At 41.8% G+C, this 20,484-nt stretch overlaps 2 protein-coding genes across 7 annotated transcripts in view; both read left to right on the top strand.

Annotated features, from left to right (window-relative positions):
• LOC137431519 (arf-GAP with GTPase, ANK repeat and PH domain-containing protein 1) overlaps positions 1–20,484 on the top strand; it is a 709,868-nt gene that overhangs the window by 37,612 nt on the left and 651,772 nt on the right. The gene's annotated exons all lie outside the window — the stretch shown is intronic.
• BECN1 (beclin 1) overlaps positions 1,639–20,484 on the top strand; it is a 79,387-nt gene continuing 60,541 nt past the window's right edge. For 3 of the 6 annotated variants that reach the window (XM_068122917.2, XM_078782183.1, XM_068122920.2), the window contains exons 1-4: positions 1,639–1,700; positions 7,191–7,317; positions 9,348–9,409; positions 17,129–17,187. In XM_068122917.2, coding sequence (XP_067979018.2) covers positions 7,200–7,317; positions 9,348–9,409; positions 17,129–17,187 — 239 coding nt within the window. In that variant the 5' untranslated portion in view covers positions 1,639–1,700; positions 7,191–7,199. Of the gene's footprint in view, positions 1,701–1,726; positions 1,805–4,694; positions 4,731–7,190; positions 7,318–9,347; positions 9,410–17,128; positions 17,188–20,484 lie in introns of those variants that run through there. The other 3 variants (XM_068122915.2, XM_068122916.2, XM_078782182.1) reach the window with 3 other exon arrangements.

The raw sequence follows: 20,484 nt of genomic DNA on the forward strand, positions 1-20,484 counted from the left end.
TCCGCCCTTCAGGAGACCGCCCGGAGGTTCGCCCCTGTGCCAACGCCACACCACGGTTGCCCACCTTCCCACGTCGCCCCGGAGCTTCACACGGCCAAGTACGTGTTCCTCCGGCACGACGCCCACCGGGCATCGCTACGGCCCCCGTACGACGGACCCTTCCGCGTGTTGGAGACCGGGGACAAATTTTTCACGGTCGACATCGGCGGTGCCCCGGATCGCATTTCCGTGGACCGCCTCAAGCCGGCCCACCTCGATCCGGACCACCCCCCGCCAGCGCCTCTGCCTCCGTGTCGAGGCCGCCCCCCGGCGGTCAGACCCCCGGCACCCCCGCCAGCAGCTCTTCCTCCTCGTTGAGGCAGCCCCCCGGCGGTCGGACCCCCGGCACCCCCCAGCCCCGCCGTCCCACCACCCCCCAGACCGGCACCCATCGCCAGGGGGCGTTTCGGCCGGGTCATCCGGCTTCCCCGCAAACTCACCCTTCAGGTGCGCGGGAATTCTGGGGGGGCGCGTGTGGCGGACACAAGCAAGAGGACACGAATTCAACGCACCAGCAGGTGGCGCGAACATCCAGGCGGGGAACTGGAAGGCATGCCCCGCCTATCGACCGATCGGCCACGCCCGGGTACTAGGCGTGGCCCCGGCACATATATGCGGGCTCCAAGCTCGAGCCCGCCCAGTGCTACAGTTTGAGCTTTCCTAATAAAGACTCTTTTGATTATCCAATGCGTTGTGGCCTACCTCTTTGGCAAGCAGGTTGTGTGCGTAGCACCGCACTTCAACCCTTTAGAACCCTTAATAATTACCCTTTAGAACCCTTAATAATTACTCTTTAGAACCCTTAATAATTACGCTTTAGACCCTTAATTATTACCCTTTAGAACCCTTAATAATTACCCTTTAGAACCCTTAATAATTACCCTTTAGAACCCTTAATAATTACTCTTTAGAACCCTTAATAATTACCCTTTAGACCCTTAATTATTAGGCTACCCTTTAGAATCCTTAATAATTACCCTTTAGAACCCTTTAGGATTATTCCCTATTTGACGGAGTTAGGATCATGACATATTGTCGCGGTTTCACCGCTTTAAAACATACAAAGTTTAGGAGGCCATGTCAAGTCCAACTTTTTTATTTGGATTTCTGACTTGTGGACGATAAGAACGGCTGACTTGGTGAGCGTAGGCAAGCTGATAGGTAACGGTCGACCCCATGTGGACAGGTTGGGTGTGTGACAAGGACGAATCAAAATCGCGTATTAAACACCGATTCCGAACTGCTTTAAAATGAATGCCGAACATAAAACGAATCGGCTTGCCGGAACCATTTCAAAGCGACATGGAAAGCATATACTGTCTGAATGACCTGATCGAGCCTCGAGGACACATCTGTCCTTATGAATGTGTGGCTGTGTGCACAGTTTTGGTGAGTAACTATACTGTGGTTCCACCTTCTAACTCTCCTCGATATCAACTTTATTGTCCAAAGTGAAGACGACCGAAAGTAAATGGAATCACTCGCATTTCTGTCTCTGTGTTTTTATACGAATAGGATGTAAATCAAATCGTCGGGAACTTGAAAATCATCGTTAAAAAAATGTCGACACCGCCCATCGCGTCATCGTCTGCTACACCGCCAGGTTCATCAAAACAACCGGCCAGGAAGTCCTGTCGCGCCTGCCCAATGCCCATGGTCTGGTTCGTATTTCCCTTAACATCTGCCGTGTTGTTTGTGGTTCTCTTTTCTTCTCCTCGTGTTGAGTTTTATTTCGTGTCGTCCACTCTATTTTCCGTTATTTGAGGTAACGACAGCAAAATAGTGACATTTCATTTCTCGTCTGATTGACAAGGCTGGGAGATTTGGATTGATCGAGGAGCCATGGTATTGGTATGTCTGGCCCATTGAGTGTTAATAAGTTTATGTAGAGTTAATAGTTTGAACTAAGCTGTGGAGTACAAGATCCTTCGGTCAACGCGAACCCGTTGAGAGAACTTGTCGGAGTTGGAGCGCCTTCTGCCATTCTAAGTCCGGCAGGACGAAATCGATGACGATGAGGATGGTCATGGTGTTGAGACTGTTTGTGTTTGCGGCCATTAGGTCTGATTACCGTGTAATCCGGGGAGGATGCACCAAATTGTATGTGTGCTTAATATGATTTCTCTCGTTCCGATATTGATCGTTCACTGTCATAAATATTTATTGTTTTGAGTGCTTACTGCGAAATGATCTGAATTTATTTGTTGTAAAGTATTATAATTGATTTGACATCGATAATCCCTCAATGAGCCTTGACAGTGTCTGAACTCTGAAGAAAAGAAGAAAAAAAAAGATTCTAAATTCCTTGTCACATTTGGCCAGGTGTGTGTGTGTGTGTGTGTGTGTGTGTGTGTGTGTGTTAGTTACTGTGTGTGTTAGTTACTGTGTGTGTTAGTTACTGTGTGTGTTAGTTACTGTGTGTGTTAGTTACTGTGTGTGTTAGTTACTGTGTGTGTTAGTTACTGTGTGTGTTAGTTACTGTGTGTGTTAGTTACTGTGTGTGTTAGTTACTGTGTGTGTTAGTTACTGTGTGTGTTAGTTACTGTGTGTGTTAGTTACTGTGTGTGTGTGTTAGGGTGTGTGTGTGTGTTACTGTGTGTGTGTGTGTGTGTGTGTGTGTTACTGTGTGTGTGTGTGTGTTACTGTGTGTGTGTGTGTGTTACTGTGTGTGTGTGTGTGTTACTGTGTGTGTGTGTGTGTTACTGTGTGTGTGTGTGTGTTACTGTGTGTGTGTGTGTTACTGTGTGTGTGTGTTACTGTGTGTGTGTGTTACTGTGTGTGTGTGTGTGTGTGTGTGTTACTGTGTGTGTGTGTGTGTGTGTGTGTGTGTGTGTGTGTGTTACTGTGTGTGTGTTACTGTGTGTGTGTGTGTGTGTTACTGTGTGTGTGTGTGTTACTGTGTGTGTGTGTGTTACTGTGTGTGTGTGTGTGTTACTGTGTGTGTGTGTGTGTTACTGTGTGTGTGTGTGTGTTACTGTGTGTGTGTGTGTGTTACTGTGTGTGTGTGTGTTACTGTGTGTGTGTGTGTTACTGTGTGTGTGTGTGTTACTGTGTGTGTTACTGTGTGTGTGTGTGTGTTACTGTGTGTGTGTGTGTTACTGTGTGTGTGTGTGTTACTGTGTGTGTGTGTGTGTGTTACTATGTGTGTGTGTGTTACTATGTGTGTGTGTGTGTGTGTTACTATGTGTGTGTGTGTGTGTGTTACTATGTGTGTGTGTGTGTGTGTGTGTTACTATGTGTGTGTGTGTTACTATGTGTGTGTGTGTTACTATGTGTGTGTGTTACTATGTGTGTGTGTGTTACTATGTGTGTGTGTGTTACTATGTGTGTGTGTGTTACTATGTGTGTGTGTGTTACTATGTGTGTGTGTGTTACTATGTGTGTGTGTGTTACTATGTGTGTGTGTTACTATGTGTGTGTGTGTTACTATGTGTGTGTGTGTTACTATGTGTGTGTGTGTGTTACTATGTGTGTGTGTGTTACTATGTGTGTGTGTGTGTGTGTGTGTGTGTGTGTGTGTGTGTGTGTGTGTGTGTGTGTGTGTGTGTGTGTGTGTGTGTGTGTGTGTGTGTGTGTGTCCGTGTGTCCGTGTGTCCCCGTCCCCGTCATTCCCCTTTTCTGCACTGAAGAATTAACCACTCTATAACTGTTTATATGAAATAAAATAATTTTTCATAAATGTACTTACAATATATCGGTGGAGGTTGTTGTTATTCATCCAGTCGAATTAAAACAGCAAAAGTGTATAATTGAAAAAATCTGGACTTACTCGTCGGTAGAACCGACGTTTCGGCAAAAAACTTCAACGTTAGAAAGAGATGAGCAAGTTCAGCTTTTTTCAATTTTAAACTTTTACTGTACTGTACTTGCAAAGTGCCCCTCTCATTTTTACACTTCACCAAGAGATTATCAGAACCAAACTACTGTACATAATTACTCCTGCCAGGGAGTAATGCATTCGTGTGTGTGTGTGTGTGTGTGTGTGTGTGTGTGTGTGTGTGTGTGTGTGTGTGTGTGTGTGTGTGTGTGTGTGTGTGTGTGTGTGTGTGTGTGTGTGTGTGTGTGTGTGTGTGTGTGTGTGTGTGTGTGTGTGTTCGTGAACAAGATACGTATCTGGAAAAGTTCTGAACGGATTTGGATGAAAGATGGTGGGATGATTGCCCTTGAGATAAGGAAGAATTCATTAGTTTTTGGTGAAGCTCAGGATATTATTCCGGATCCAGGAATTTTTTTGGGGAATTTTTTTGGGATTTTTTTTCTGTTTTACTGCATTAAAGCTTTTATTCTTATTCTTAAATGATGTTTTTCTCCTCCAATTCCGAGATATATCAAAATAAATTCTCTGACAGTTAGGGCCTACTTTCTTTTTCATTTATTGTTTTGGGGAGAGGGGATGTTAAACAAAACGTATTATTCCAACTTGACCCACGGCGGGAGTATGCGCTCTACTGAGTGGCGTTCTAGTTATAGACATATAAATGTCCAGTTATGGGGACGCCACAATAGATTGTAAATGATCGGTTAGATCTTAGCAAATGGAATGTTTGTTTAATAATTAATAGGGCATTGGGCCACCAAGTACGGGCCTGTATGCACCGTGGCATAGTCTACCAGCGCCTGGAATTCTGCAGGAGGGATGCGACACCATTCTTCCACGAGAAAGTCAATCAACTCACACCTGTTTGATGGAGGTGGAAAACTCTCTCAAACGTTGTTGCAGAATATCCCATAAATGCTTGATTGGATTCAGATCTAGTGATTGAGAAGGCCATGACGTATGGATAACGTTAGTGTCATGCTCATCAAACCATTGGATGACCACACGTGCTCTGGGGAAGGGGGCATTGGGGTGGGGGAGGGGGTTTCCTCTTGCAGCCATGCTAGCTCTAATTGTAGATGACCAGGCGTGTGCAGCATTTTTATACATGATCCTAAGTATGCTGGGATTTTATTTGGTTAATTAGCACATGGGCCACACCTGTGTGTAAGCCATTGCTTCATTGGCGTCTCATTTACCCAGGTGTTTCCATTCTGTTTTGGCCACTTCATGTATGCCCACTAGAAGTGGCTCAGCCTCTTGAACATCTAGGCTTCACCATCAGCCATGACCTTTCCTTGGCCGACCACGTAGTAATGCTGGCCTTCAAAGCCAGCTCCACAGACTGGACATCCTCCGTTGAGCCAAGTCTTTCCTTGGGAAATCAGAGCTACTCAAAGTTTACAAGGCATTTATCTGACACAATTCAATGTGGTACGCCACCCCGCAGCATCAGATCTGCCTCTCCTGTATTTGATGGAATCTAAAGCTCTCAAAATTAGGAGTCTCACGTGATGAAGCTGAAGCACAATTCTCTAACATTGTTCCCTCTGCTCTATGACACCTCTGACCTCCCCAGCAACTCCAGAAGGCACGGGTTCTTCCAGTAACTTCCTTCTGGTTATACTTCCATGCTGACTGCACACCAACTCTTTCATTCCTCGCTTCTCTCAACAACGGACCCAACTTCGGGAGGCTGTTTTGTCTCATTCTTCCCTCAATGACGCCAAACATGCATTGCACCCAATATCTTGTTATTCCATAGCCTCGCTCATGTAAAGAAAAAAGCAAGGGGAAAAGACAATGACATCAAAATTACATTTGATAACAAAAGGTATAGAAGAAGAATAGAATAGAAGAAGAATGATCGTTTTAAGGCCATTTTTCCCTGCGAGAGCGGGGGTTGGCCTTGCGGGCCCCATGACAATCATGGTTCCCTGTTTGAGGCACTGTTTGTTTATGGCCGGATGTCCTTCCTGACGCCAACCCTTGGTCATGCTCTTACGATGCGCAGGGATACGGTGTACCTATTCTAAACCGGGGTACACACCGGGATCATTCATCCCAGCAAGCTGGTACTCAATTTGCCGACCTCGGCAGGATGACAGGCTGAGTCAACCCCCCAGGTGTTAATTCAGCGATCGACCGGGATTCGAACCCAGGATCTTAGGATCCCAAGCCGGCACCCTAACCGCTAAGCCAACACCAGGCTAACAAAAGGTATAAATGATCGATATTGAGGAAATGCTACAACGGAAGGAGGTGTGGCATAAACTTCCAGAAATGCTATAATGGAAAGAACCAACAAGGGTTGTGTATACTTTGCAAAGTGAAAGGTGAAATATTTTCACTTGTTAAGGAAATGTACAATCTCTAGACGTAGAGAAATACTTGAAAACCACAGCATTGTTGTAATTGTGAACCTTCCGTATTGAAAGATTCACACCATAACAGGTGATCTCAGAATAGTGAAAGATAAAACGTTACGTGCGTCACTCACAAAAGGACCAAATTACAGAGAAAATAAAAGGATTACCTGGAATAAAGCAACCAGATGAGAAAACAAATTGATAAAGACAAAATACCAAGCAGAAATGTTTCTATGATTAGAGGAAGCAGAGAAACATGAGAAAGGAGAGTTATTGATTTGAAAAAAGTTCCAATCAATAATCCAAAGGTAATTTTTAACAATCTGGAAACATAATTATTTTAAACGCCTTCAAACACAATGTGTTGTTTTGACAAGAAAAGTAATAATGTTGCATTCGTATGTAGAACATTCTACATTGAAACACTTTTGGATGAATCTAAGGCTTGTCGAGTGGAACTTCTAAGGCCTCCAAAATAAATATTGAAAAATAAAATAATGTTGCCCTCACTGTCGGTCCGGATAACTCCGGTCCGAATCCGTGAGTCACGTTCATGTGACGGGAAGCGCCAGTCGACCCTACGTGTCCAGAGCAAAGCATTTGGGCCTGTGTGCCTCACTGCCGCCACGTCAAGCCGCATGTTCGAGTTTACATGGCTTATGCTGGACATTTTGAGGCTTGGTTACAGCTGTGCAGTTTGTTTTTTACAATTTGCTTATAGATACATGGCATTAGCCTTTGATTATTGTTGGGTTTGGAAATCACTCTATTATTTTGATGTTACAATCTTTAATTGTTAAAATATGGAATCTTCAAATTGCTCTTTAATTTTGGATTTGGTTCAACAAATAAGAAGGTCATAATTTGTAATACAAATGTTTTTCTTTTTGCTTTTTGTCTGAGTGTTGTTTCTTTGCCGCTTCATCTTTATTGAAACCTTGACTTCTCTACTGGATCATTCACAGCCCATAAACATGGAAGGCTCGACCTCCATGACAAATGTGAGCTTCGTCTGCCAGCGATGTGGACAGCCTCTGAAGCTGGACACCTCTTTCAACACGTTGGACACCATTACCATCGCAGAGCTCTCAGGTGCATTTTTTTTCAGCTTCACAAGATTCTGTACCAGTTCAGAATAAATGCAGTTGTTTAGGATAATCCACATTGCAGCACAAATGGTGGTTGGGGGGAGGGGGTAGTGGGGGATGGGAAGGGAATATGAAGACAAGTAACGAATCATAACTGGTGATCTTTTGGAGAGTCAATGGCATATGACGATATTGAGTATTTGACCCAGTGTTTAGCAGCATGGGATTCGTTTGTTGAGGAACTCCACCATTTATTGGCATTAAAAAATATCTGTGATGTTGAATCACCTGCTGTTTATTAAATATATATATTTAATGTTGGTGAGATTGTGAACATGCTTCCTGTTCCTTGTTATTTGTGTATTGCCATTTGTTTGGGAAATTTTCCAAGCTGCTAGCCAATCCAACTGAGCTGTGTTGAGGTGAAAGGGTTGAAACAATAGTGATCCCTTGGTCCTTCGATTGCTGGTGTGTGTGTGTGTGTGTGTGTGTGTGTGTGTGTGTGTGTGTGTGTGTGTGTGTGTGTGTGTGTGTGTGTGTGTGTGTGTGTGTGTGTGTGTGTGTGTGTGTGTGTGTTATGGTGTACGCATGTGCAGTGTGCACGTGCGTTACGATTATTGAAGGTCATTTTCTGTAGTGGTGTGCACCAAAGCCCTTTCATTTAATTCCCCACAATAGGTGTTCCCAATTCCGCATGGTTATTTGCCAAAAAATAGTTTGACCCCCTCCCCTCCCCAAAATAGGTATTTTCTTTCCTCTCCAAAACCACACACACAATTTCGATGAAACTTGACCATAACCTTCATCACCCGTGATGCTAAAACTAATAGTCCTATTTTCACCAATTTTTGTAAAACTTCTGAGGACAGAGGCCTCCTCATGTCTTGCAAATCCCATCAAAAAATTGCAAAATAAGATCAATTTCAAGGTTAAATGTCATTAGCTCATTACCATTTTGGGATCGCTTCTTTTGACTTCTTCTTAAAGTAGTCACCTAGTTTGGATGTAACTTGGTAGGAATGATATATTTTGTCCAACCTCCTCCACCCGATGTTTCACCACCATTTCACGGTGAGCGGTATAAGTATCTCAGAGTTTTGACTGAGTGAAACCAAGTGTGCAGCACAACTAACCTTTTAAAAGTCCCATTAAATAAATGGAAATGATACATTAACTTAAACCTTTCCCATCACTGGGGACTGGTACTTTTGCATTGTTTAAATAGTATAATTGAGATGCGTTGTGTGGTTTTGGTCATTCATCGTGCCAAGATCATTTGAGTCGAATTTTTTTTTCTTTTGTTATTCCCCATTTACTTTCATTTTCGAAATTGGAACAGGTACAAACATATTTTGAAATAGTTAATTTTGCCGGTGGCGAGTTCTTAACGAGGTCCTCGTCAATACATCAACAAGTGCTCAGATTGAAACAAGGTTAGGGAAACTAAAGAAAAAAAAAGAAGAAGAAGAAGCTTTTGAAGCAAAACACTAAAGCGCAATGGAAGGACTGGATGGTCTGCGATAAAGGCAACGGTAGCCTTCCACTTTACTGCCAAGCTAATCGCGAGTCGTCTGGCATGACCTGTGCATGAGCTATCATAAACTTTCTATTTTTGTAAAATGATTTCCTGAATTATGCCATTTTGTATCTCAGGCTGAATAACATGATGATGATGAGTGATGATTATGACCAGTAAAAAGTGACAAATTTATTACTGTAGGGTGGTACAGCTGTTATTGAACTATCAATAATCATGTATTGTGATTACATGTGTACAAAAGGGCTTGAGTGTGACATTGTGTACCGAACAAAAGGTACCTAGAAAAATGGTAGCCCCCCTCAACCTGAAAGTAGTCCACATAAACAGCTTTGCAGGGGCTATTTTGGGGGGGAAAAGGGTGGGGGAAGAGTTCTTAAAAAGAGCTCTGCAAATTTAAAAAGGAGGTAATCTCTTCTGGAAGCTTCTGGAAATAACTAGCAGCTTTCTGTTGAGCCATGAAGACTAACATTGGTTTGCAATGTTCCTATTTTCAGCACCTTTGGTAACGATCACGCCAGCCTCCACAGACCATGTTGCTGAGGAAAACAGAAAAGAGGTATGGTTAAAGACTAACTGGAAACTACCTTTTTGCAGTGTGATGTTACATTTTGTGGTAATGCGGTTTATCGCAATTTGGCATTAGCAGATGTGCTTAAAATGATAGACAGGAGGAAAAGTCAGCATTTGTAACTCCTTGAGGCATTTCTTGTTAAAAGTTGGTAACGAGTGTTTTTAACATAATTTGGGTATGCTGAATCCGAATCTGGTTGTTACCAAGCTGGCAAATGCTTTATAGTGGCTCAAAATCGCAATTCAAAATGGCCGCCAAAATCGCACATATTTGATGTGTCAAATTTTGTTATTTCATGCTTTAGGTTAAAACTATGTTAGCAGAGTAGGTATTTGGTCTTTTGAAAACACTTTCAGCATGGATAATTCAAAGTAAGTTGATACCAAGCAAATACAAGCTGCTGGCACCCCGCCAGAGGACAAAATCCAATCAAAATCCAATGATTGCGGAAAGATCATCAATCGAATCTGACGCATTGTCCAGTTCATTTTTCAGCTGCTCGTCATGCTCCTCAAGGTAGCCTGTAAGTTGTGGTAGAAGCACTTGCCAAAGTGCCTGCAATGTTAGTTTGTGAGCTCGCATTCCTCTAGAATATGACTTGCCTGCCATACAGTGTTCTGTGGTGGACGGTCCCATAATTCCACTCTCGGACCAGATATCTGCTAACCCCGACGACTGCATGTGCTGGCCAATAGCTTTGAGAAAGTTCAAGGAGATATGAAGACCACCAAGGCGAGGGATGAGAACTTCCTTGAACTCCGGTATCGCAGATTTCAACTCCAGTAATTTGCAATACAATGCTTGGTCTACCGTGAGTACTACATACTTTTGACCTAGCTTTGAGCTGATGTGCATGCAGCGTTTTATGACCGTAGTAAGAGTGTCAAGCTCATGCGCCGGGGCTTGAATAATTGGTAAGTAGCCAATCGTTGTCATTTCTGGATCCGTCGTGCTGTAAAACTGATTGTGTTGCGTCCATCCCAACTGTGGCTTTTCATTTTGCCGTTTCATGAAGAAAGACATATCTGTAGCTCGCGCCAGTTGCGCTGATGCGTTTTCATGTTCAACTTTGGTGTACCATTCTGGCTGGATTTCTGCAGTAAACGCTGGTGTACGTTGTGTTTCCCTGACATTGGCTTCTATTATGTTATTCATGGCATCTGGCACTGAAAGTGATTTATGCTTCGATGGTGCAAGATCATGGAGGTTGAAGTCTGGAGCAGGACCTCATTGCCACACAGCCATCTGAGTGGCATGGAACGTGTTCTTTTCATCCATCGATGAATCATTGATGTCAATGTTATCTGCGGAAAAATGTACAAATTTTCCCGGTGTCAAATTAGGGGGAATGACTGCACCATTTTCAGTATCCATGTTCTGGATGGTATGCTCTGCCAGAGCATTATCCACTTGTAGGATGGAATCGTAGCTGAGGACATGACCTGCACTATTAAACAGTTGCACCAGATGTTTGGACCTCGTTGCCTGGTGCAATGTACTTCCAAGTCCAATGTGCTTTGGGGTCCACTTTTTCCCATGGCTGACTGCAAATACAATATCTTGTGCAATGTTTAGGACGTTTGACCGAACTTTTGCCTCAAGTACTTCGTCGTCATTTTCATCAGTGTCACCATCAAGAGCTGACTGGCCTTCAAACAGAAGACGAAGGAACATATATAGGGAATCTGGTATACATGCAGCTGCATCATCTTCACTGACATTGAATCCTTTGTGGCCTGGCTGTGACACGAGGTCTCCTCTAATCTTAAGGGCTACGTGGACTAATGAAAGGAAAATGTCATCTCCAGGTTGATGGACTGGCGTGAATAGTTCGTCGTTGTCTTGATCTTCCATCTGTGAAATGGGAATATGGCGATATTTTGTGGGAACGAGAAGGGTTTTGTTTCCCGAGGGTGCCCTATCTAGCATAGGGATGAACTCGTAGATCTCCGTCAAATGATGTTTTAGCTTTTCTGTGAAAGAAGCCCTGCGGCTGAGAAACGATGGTGGAATCTCAATGTTTGCATCCTTGGTCAGGCAGCAGTACCGATTGAAAACATCATGTAGTTCCAATACATGTCCTTTCTGAGCTGAGACTTGCAGCTCTGAACATAGCCACGCCATGGCTAGATCAGTTCTGTGACTAATGCTTTGAATAGCTTGTGTGGACCTCGTAAAGTTCACATAGCATTGAAGGTGGTATTTGCCTTCTGACGCAATCAGATCGTTGACACATGCAACTCGAATACGTAACACTTTATCAAACTGTGCCGCCTCGATTATCTGCGCACTCATTTTCTGTGTTGTTACAGATACAAGTCTATGCTTTATATGCACAGTTTGACAGAATAAGCATTTGTCCCAGTCAGTACCCAGGACAGATCCTCGCAATATATGTGTTGATCTGGAAGAGATGCATGTTTCTTTGCTGCTCGATGCTTGTTCTCCATCTGTGTCCATACTACATCCTGATGTTTTCTGATGCTGGTGCAACCGCTGAATTTTTCCCTTGTCAGTAAATTGTGCGTAGCAATGTCTATGCCACACAACTGACTCTGCATCTGTTGACTGAAGCACAACTTCGAGTCTATCAATAACATCTCTGTTGCTATCATCTTTGAGTTTACTTCGTGCGGTTACAGCATCTCGGAGTGTCAGCAAACCCTGCTTCCCAGCCTGGTGCACATCCTTGTCGTCCTTCTGACAAATGATAGAGACTCGGGGATGGTGATGAAGATCGCCTCTTGAGACTAAGCACTGGGTCCATTTTTTTGAAAAGAGATAAGCCATGGTTAACACTCGTACCCAATAAGCATGTTCTCAAATATACAGGTTATAATACTATACTTATAATTAAGTCTTAAATAAGCCGCTCCGAGTGTACACATTTAAACTGTAGCTTAGACAACAATATGTTAGCATGTATATCCTACCTAATGCCATTGCGCTGATTAAGTATGTTAAACACCTTAACTAAGTCCACGGATTGTCGTCCAGCATAAAATGATTCCAATAATCTGAAAGAGAACTTATGAAAAGCAATAACATGAATGAGGCAGTATAACTACCACTACTCCAGGTATCATCCAATATGTTTGCTGTTGTAGAAATAGTCAGTATTGTGATTAATGAGTTGTTTTAACTCTAAACCTTAAGTACTACATTCAGACACCAATAATATATCTGTGGCTAGTGGGAAACCAAATATATGCATTTTTCAAATTTTACTGCGGCCATCTTTGATTTTGTCCTCTGGCGGGGTGCCAGCAGCTTGTATTTGCTTGGTATCAACTTAGTTTGAATTATCCATGCTGAAAGTGTTTTCAAAAGACCAAATACCTACTCTGCTAACATAGTTTTAACCTAAAGCATGAAATAACAAAATTTGACACATCAAATATGTGCGATTTTGGCGGCCATTTTGAATTGCGATTTTGAGCCACGATAAAGCATTTGCCAGCTTGGTAACAACCGGATTCGGATTCAGCATACCCAAATTATGTTAAAAACACTTGTTACCAACTTTTAACAAGAAATGCCTCAAGCATTTTATATAAGGGCCTTTTGAGGTTTTACGTCCTGTCTATGATGTAAACCAAACAGCTGAGATCAAATATTTGACACAATCACTTGACATTCCATAAGGGCTGAAGTCATTGGTCATATGTCACAACTCTATTTTCTTATTCCTTCGATAGGCCGTGCAGAGGGTTGATCACTTTGTATCATGGTCTATTACTGCTGCAACAGCTCTGGTAGCCTCCATTAATGATGAGCCATATTATGTCTGAAGTGAATGAAATGCTTCAAACATTTGGTGCTAGTGCCCTTTTAATAAAATTATTTAGGATTGTCATGCATGCAAACTTGTACTGGGCAAGGTAAAATCCAAGCATAGGTACTACATATCATGTTTCTTTTATTACCCTCGCCAGAGGAGAGGGTATTGCATTTGAGTCCGTTTGTTTGTCTGTTTGTCCGCACAGAATAAATATGATTTTCTCTGCAACCGTTGGTCCGATTGACAGGAAATTTTCACCATAGGTGCAACTCCACCTGTAGAATTTTTTAATGATAATTATGACGTCATAGGTCACGTGGTTCCGCCGCCATTTTGGAAAATCGAAAAACTTTGCACCTCTAAATCTCGGAAAGTGCTGAATAGAAAAAATTGAGACATGACTCATTGTAGAGCTCTCCATGGGGAATAAAATATGTTAATGATGTCATAGGTGCCTCCATTATGACGTCATAATTCGACAAGTACAAAACTTCATCCAATCAAGATGAAATTTATTGAGCGCCATGTCGGCATAAACTGGTGGAGAAAAAAAAAAATGACGTCATCGGTCACGTGGTTCGGCCACCATCTTGGAAAAACCGAAAAACTTTGCACCTCTATATCTTCGAAAATGCTGAATAGAAAAATTGAGACATGGCTCATTGTAAAGAACTCTCAATGGGGAATAAAATATGTTAATGATGATGTCATAGGTGCCTCCATTATGATGTCATAATTCGACAAGTACAAAATTTCATCCAATTAAGATGAAATTTCTTGAGCATAATCTAGGAATAAATTATTTTCGAAAAAAAATAATGATGACGTCACCGGTCACGTGTTTCGGCCGCCATATTTGTTTTAACACAAAAGCCTTAAAAACCACTGAAAATACATCCTGGTGAGGGTTTGCAATCTCTGATTGCTCTTTTTCTTGTTTCCACTTGCAATGTCTACTACATTCTTATTGGCAACCTTTTGAACTGTAAAATAACTAGCATGACACTCTTTAACGTCACGACGTCGACCGATACGCCTCCGCCCACATTATTACATCATTATAATACTTGTACCAAGTTTGCTTTAAATCCATTCAGCTGTTCTGAAGTTATCACATTTTTACCTGACATGACCTTTGACCTCTTGACCCCAAAATTTAATCAGTTCATGTTTACATCATTATACATACCTGTACCAAGTTTTAATTAAAATCCCTTCAGCTGGTCACAAGCTCACATTTTTACCTGACACGACCTTTGGCCTTTGACCTTGGGACACAAAAATCTAATCAGTTAATCTTTACATCATTATACATACTCGTATGTGTACCAACTTTGAATAAGGTCACTTCAGCTGTTCTCAAGTTATAGACCTATTACAGACTTTCACCTTTGACCTCTTGACTCCACATTCTAATCAGTTAACCTTTACATCATTATACATACCTGCACCAAGTTTGAATTATATCACTAAAGCCATTCTCAAGTTATAGACCTTTTACGGACTTTGACCTTTGACCTTTTCCCCCAAAATCTAATCAGTTAATCTTTACATCATTATACAAACAGTCGTGGCCAAAAATAATGGCACCCTTGCACTTTTATCAAATAATGCATCATTTCTTCCAGAAAATTGTTGAAATTAAAAACTCTTTTGGTACCCACAAATGTATTTATTTGGTTTGCAGTGGAACAAAACAAAAAAAGCTGAAAAGATTACTACATCTTAGCTTATTCCACACAGAAATCCAAAAATGGCCCGGACAAAATTATTGGCACCTTTTAGAAGTTGTTAGAAATAATTATATTTCAAGCAGGTGATTCTCCTTTACTTTGGAATTGAACTCACCTGTGGTGAGTTGCAGGTGCCTGCAATATAAAAACTCATTCAACCAGTTTGAATGGATAAAAGGAGCCATTCTGATGTTTTGTGTCACTGTGTGTATCGCAATGAGCATGGAGAAAAGAAAGAAAACAAGAGAATTGTCTACGGTCAGACACAAGATTGTAGCCAAGCATGGACAATCTTAAGGCTACAAGTCCATCTCCAGAGACCTTGATGTTCCTGTGTCCACTGTACGCAATGTTAACAGGAAGTTTAAGGCCATGGCACTGCAGCTAACCTCCATGGGCGTGACCGCAAGAGAAAACTTAATCGAAGATTGCAGCGAAGGATTTTTGAATGGTGGCGAAATCATCTTGATCAACTGCCAAACAGATTCAAGCTGACCTTCAGGCACAAGGTACGACAGTTTCAATCTGCACCGTCCGTCACCAACTCAATGAAAGGGGGTTCTATTGTAGGAGACTGAAGAGGACCCCACTGCTGAGAGTGGCCCGATTTACGATGCCTATATGGAGTTCTTGCGGAACACCTATAAATATTTTGCAACACCATGTGTTGGCTCCGAAGGTGTAAGACCAATGGAAAAGCAGGCATCAGAGGTGAAAGGGGTGATTACAGGTCCAAGAGAGCAGTCAAATGCCAAAAGGTGAGACATAAGAAAGCCCGATTGGAGTTTGCCAAAACACACCTGAACACGCCAAAATCCTTCTGGGAGAATGTCCTGTTGACAGATGAGACCAAATTAGAGCTTTTTGGTAAAGCACATCATCTATGTTTTACAGAAAACCAAATGAAGCCTTCAAAGAAAAGAACACCTTCCCTACAGTCATACATGGAGGAGGTTCAGTGATGTTTTGGGGTTGCTGTGCCGCCTCTGGCACTGGGTGCCTTGAATGTGTGTTTGGCGTCATGAAATCAGGAAATTACCAATGCATTTTGGAGTGCAATGTTCAACCCAGTGTCAGAAAGCTTGGTCTCCGTCGAAGGTCATGGGTCTTGCAGAAGGACAATGACCCCAAATACACTTCAAAAAGCACCCAGAAATGCTTCAAGACTAAACGCTGGACTGTTCTGAAGTGGCCAGCAATGAGTCCAGATATAAATCCCATTGAACACCTGTGGGGAGATCTGAAAACAGCAGTTGGGAGAAGGCACCCTTCAAATCTGGGAGGACTGGAGCAGTTTACACAAGAACACAAGAAGAGTGGGCCAAACAGCCAGTAGAGAGGTGTAGGGAGCTCATTCATGGCTATAGGAAGTGCTTGACTGCAGTTATTTTGTTCAAAGTCTGTGCTACCAAATATGAAATCTTGGGTGTCAATAATTTTGTCAATGCCCTTTCTTTTTATTTTTGATTTTATCTGTAATATTTTCTGAATCAAAAACAAAGGTTCTGTAATATTAACAGTGAAATAAAAAATTGTGGAGACCAAATACTTCTGTCAATTTCAACGTAATTTTATAGAAAATTGTGAGTTATTTGAAAAAAGTGCAAGGGTGCCAATATTTTTGTCCACGACTGGAAGTGTATCAAATTTGTTCAGAATCCCATGACTGGTTCACAAGTTATCGTGGCAACAGTATTTTTTACCTAACATGTCCTCTGACCTTTGGCTTTTGACGTCGTGACCCCAAAATCGAATCGGTTCATCTTTACCTCATTATACATACCTGCAGCAAGTTTGACTAAGATCCCTACAGCCATTCTCAAGTTATCGTGGGGACGAAAACCCATCATGGGCGGACGGACAGCCGGATGGACAACCTAAAAACATAATCCCTCCGTCGGCGGAGGCATATAAATCCTGTACTGTGGTTTGACAATACTGTATGTGCAACTTTCACTGATCTATCTTTGTAATGCAGAAAAGTACTTTCAAAAGGAAATTGATTGAAAACAAAAAGGGAATTGGACACTGCTTTTGTTTCCTCAGCAAATATAAATATTTTCCATTTGTAGACAAGGTCATTGCACCTGTTAAAAGTACATAAATCAGGAAGTCTTTTCGATTCGGGTCTCTCTCTCACAAACATGTAGGCCTTATCTGAGCTGCAATACCCTTGTATTTTTCCTGCAGGCTGATGAAGATGTTGAGCATGATGGTGGTGTGATCAGGAAGTGTATAGCACCCTCAAGGTAAAGATTCTCACTATTAGGAAGTTTAGTGTACTTGTATCACAATGCAATGAAACTGAAGGGTTTAACTAATTATGGGACAAATTAAATTATGTTGATGCTTTGATTAATGATAGATGATGATGGATTTGCTACAGATAAAAGGTTTTAGTGGGATTCAACTGTTTTGTGTTTACATCTAAGCACATGGCTTGTGATGCTTGGACACTGGGTTACAATAGTCTCGTCGACAGTTCTGCTTTGCGGAATGGCCAAAATAAAGGGAATCGTGCCCCAGCAGTTAGTGCAGTTTCCCCTGGAGGAATCTAAATCCTACCAGTCTTTGAAAGCGAATTTACTTTATGTATCTCCCAGTGATTTACCCAAAGCCGAGCCAAATCGGTTTGCACACACAAGGATGGTAATGGTGGATCACCACACAAAGCATGTACTTAAAGAATAACATTTTGTTGAAAAGAGACACAGCATGACAAAAACGGAGAATCCCAAGAACTGTAGATAGTTGGACACGATTTTTAAAAAAAGATGAACGATTAAATTTAGGTTTCTTTCCAAAATAAACAGAACAGAACTAAAGAAAAATCCAGTTCCATCAAGATAGAACAAAGTTAAACAATATTAATATTAAAATGTAAAACTGCTGATGTAAATAAGAAATATAATCATATAATGAAATAAGCACATATTGTATGAAAAATGAATAATATATTAATACTAGCAGTCAACCGTTGAAAAATCAATGGGCCTAGATGTTTTGAATTAGGTAATTTGAAATTTGAGAGCTATTCACGATAGAAGAATTGAAAGAAATGTAATTGTGAAATTACGATACAGAGAATATAACTCATTAAACTGAGATAAGGGTGAAAGGCAGTGTGGATTATTTTGGTCAACAGAGTACTTAATTTTGCGTATTATTATATAGAAGAAGAGAACATAGAAGAATCTCCCACCTCTCTTTTCTCCCGCCTCTGGAACAAACTCCCTCACTCTCTTCAATCCCACTCCTCCCTCAAGGTCTTTAACCCTTTGAGTACGGGATTTTTTTTGATAAAAATACTCCCGGTACAGGATTAATTTGGCATTACGGGAATGCATCCACGTACTGACGATCTATTTATAGGTATAGTCGATGACGTTTAGTAACGTCATCCGTACACAAAACTTTTTCGCGGGTTGTGGCACTGGACGTCATCTATACTCAAAGGGTTAAAACAGCTGTTTACCACCATCTCTTATCTTCCCCCATCCAAAACTTTGATCTTTTCTACCCCCGTTAATTCACCCCAGATCCACTTTTTTGAAATACCGACTTCTTTCTATGAAGTCCTAGCAGTGTCCATGTGTTTTATACCTCTCTCACCCCTCCCCCCCTTCCTATGCCTCCTCCTCCCAAGCCCTCTCCCTCCCACAGATCTCCCGATGTCCCTGTTCTCTACTGTTGTACTTGTGTGCTTCCCTCTCTCTCCCCATCTTGTCTCCCACTCCCTTTATTGTATGTTTTTTATGTGTCCGTTTTTTTTTTTTGTGATCAATGTTAGCTCTTACACGAGCCTCGATGTTGTATACAAAAACAAAAAAAAATCTCTATGAAAACCTTGATATAATAAACTGCTGGACAGAATAACTTGAAAACTGGATGTTATCACTTCGCAAACTCCCGGAAGTTGTACAGCTTTTCCGAGGGAAGAAAAAAAACAAACTCCCTTGCCACTCCCTTAAGGAGTGGGTGTTTCTAGTACGTTGTAGTAGATCATTGCAGCAGATTTGAGTCGATGTAGATTGTAGTAGACCACTGCAACAGGTTTCAGTCGATCACCGACTATAACGACCGCAACACGAAAATCAAAATATCGCGCTCCGTAGTGAGTGGGGCCACCGGCCCATTGGGACAGGTTGCAGCGGGCGAAAGCTAGCGAGGGGAGAGTTTATTTTGGTTAACCGTGCACTTTTTTGCGTATTATTATATAGATAATAAATAAATAAAAACAGTAATCTAAAGATGAGCATTTAACAACGGAATCGTAAACGGAACAAGAGATTGCTTACATCTTTGAGTTCTTACTTGAGACATGTGTAACTCTTGGGAATTTCTTAAGCTGTGACTGGGCATCGTAAGTTGAGTTGGGGCAGAATATGGCGATGCCTCTCATAAGTGAGCAAGGATTCGGCAAATCGAGTGGTGATTAAATTAAGCCTGTCAGAAAGTGAGGCAACATCAAAAAAAAAAAAGTTCAAAAACCCATCAAAGGGCAAAATGTTCAGAAAAACAATATGTAACAATCTCTTCTGGATATGTTCAATACATTGAGCTTGGGCAACAGTAACACCAGAAGACCACATAGGTACTCCAAATTCAAGCGTTAGAAGAATATACATTTTATAGATCAAAATCAGGTAATCTAATTGGACACTGGAAGTGTACTTCCAAATTTGAATTGTAGGTCAATCTCGGGTCGGGATCATGGTAGAAAAGGTCGGAGCGGAAAGGAAGCTGTAGCCAGAGTCGGTTTGTCTTTTTATATTAGTCGGTTTGACTTTTTGTGTGATTGATGTTAGCTCTTACACGAGCCTCGATCTTGTATACACACAAAAAAAAAAAAAGCTTGAAGGGCAGCCAGAGCGAGCTTGAAGGACAGCCAGACACAAAAGAGAAAATAGCACGTCCACGGGCCTTTTAATCTCCTCCCCTGCGGCCACGCCTTGCATCTCAGACTAATCTTTACTCATGGTACAGCTCTGGCTAAAGCCTTAGTCACATATGATGCTGCCGCCGCACGGTTCTGCGGTCTGCGGTTTGTAGATGGGATTTTTACAAATCGTACGGCTTTGCGGGCTGCGGCAGCAGTGTTCACAAATGTTACGGGGTCCGCACGGCAATCATCAACGACGATTCGTCAATCGAATCGATCGTCAATCGGGACGAGGCATCAACGACAGTGATACAGCTTCCTAACATAGGGGAGGATAAGCAGGGTGGTCACAAGGACGAGTAATAACTTAGTGTGTTTATCTGATTCTCTGAGAACCTGACTTCTGTGGTTTTCTTATGAATTATATGTGATGCGATGTTAATAAAATTCTTTCAAACTAGAGTAAATTGTTATGTTGTCATGGGTTAAAATGAAATACATATTGCCTTTTAGAAACTAAAACTTTTCAAAGTCAATCATTATCATTTTAAATACTAAATATTGAAAACTTAAAAAGAAAATATTATAATTTCCCCCAAAAAATGAAATAAAATTAAATAAGACTTAACGAGAGGGGCACTCGTTTAGCCGGTCGCGAAATCCG

The sequence above is a fragment of the Myxine glutinosa genome, chromosome 7, assembly GCF_964187855.1.
Source record: "Myxine glutinosa chromosome 7, kmMyxGlut1.1, whole genome shotgun sequence".
In the NCBI taxonomy this organism is placed as follows: domain Eukaryota; kingdom Metazoa; phylum Chordata; class Myxini; order Myxiniformes; family Myxinidae; genus Myxine; species Myxine glutinosa.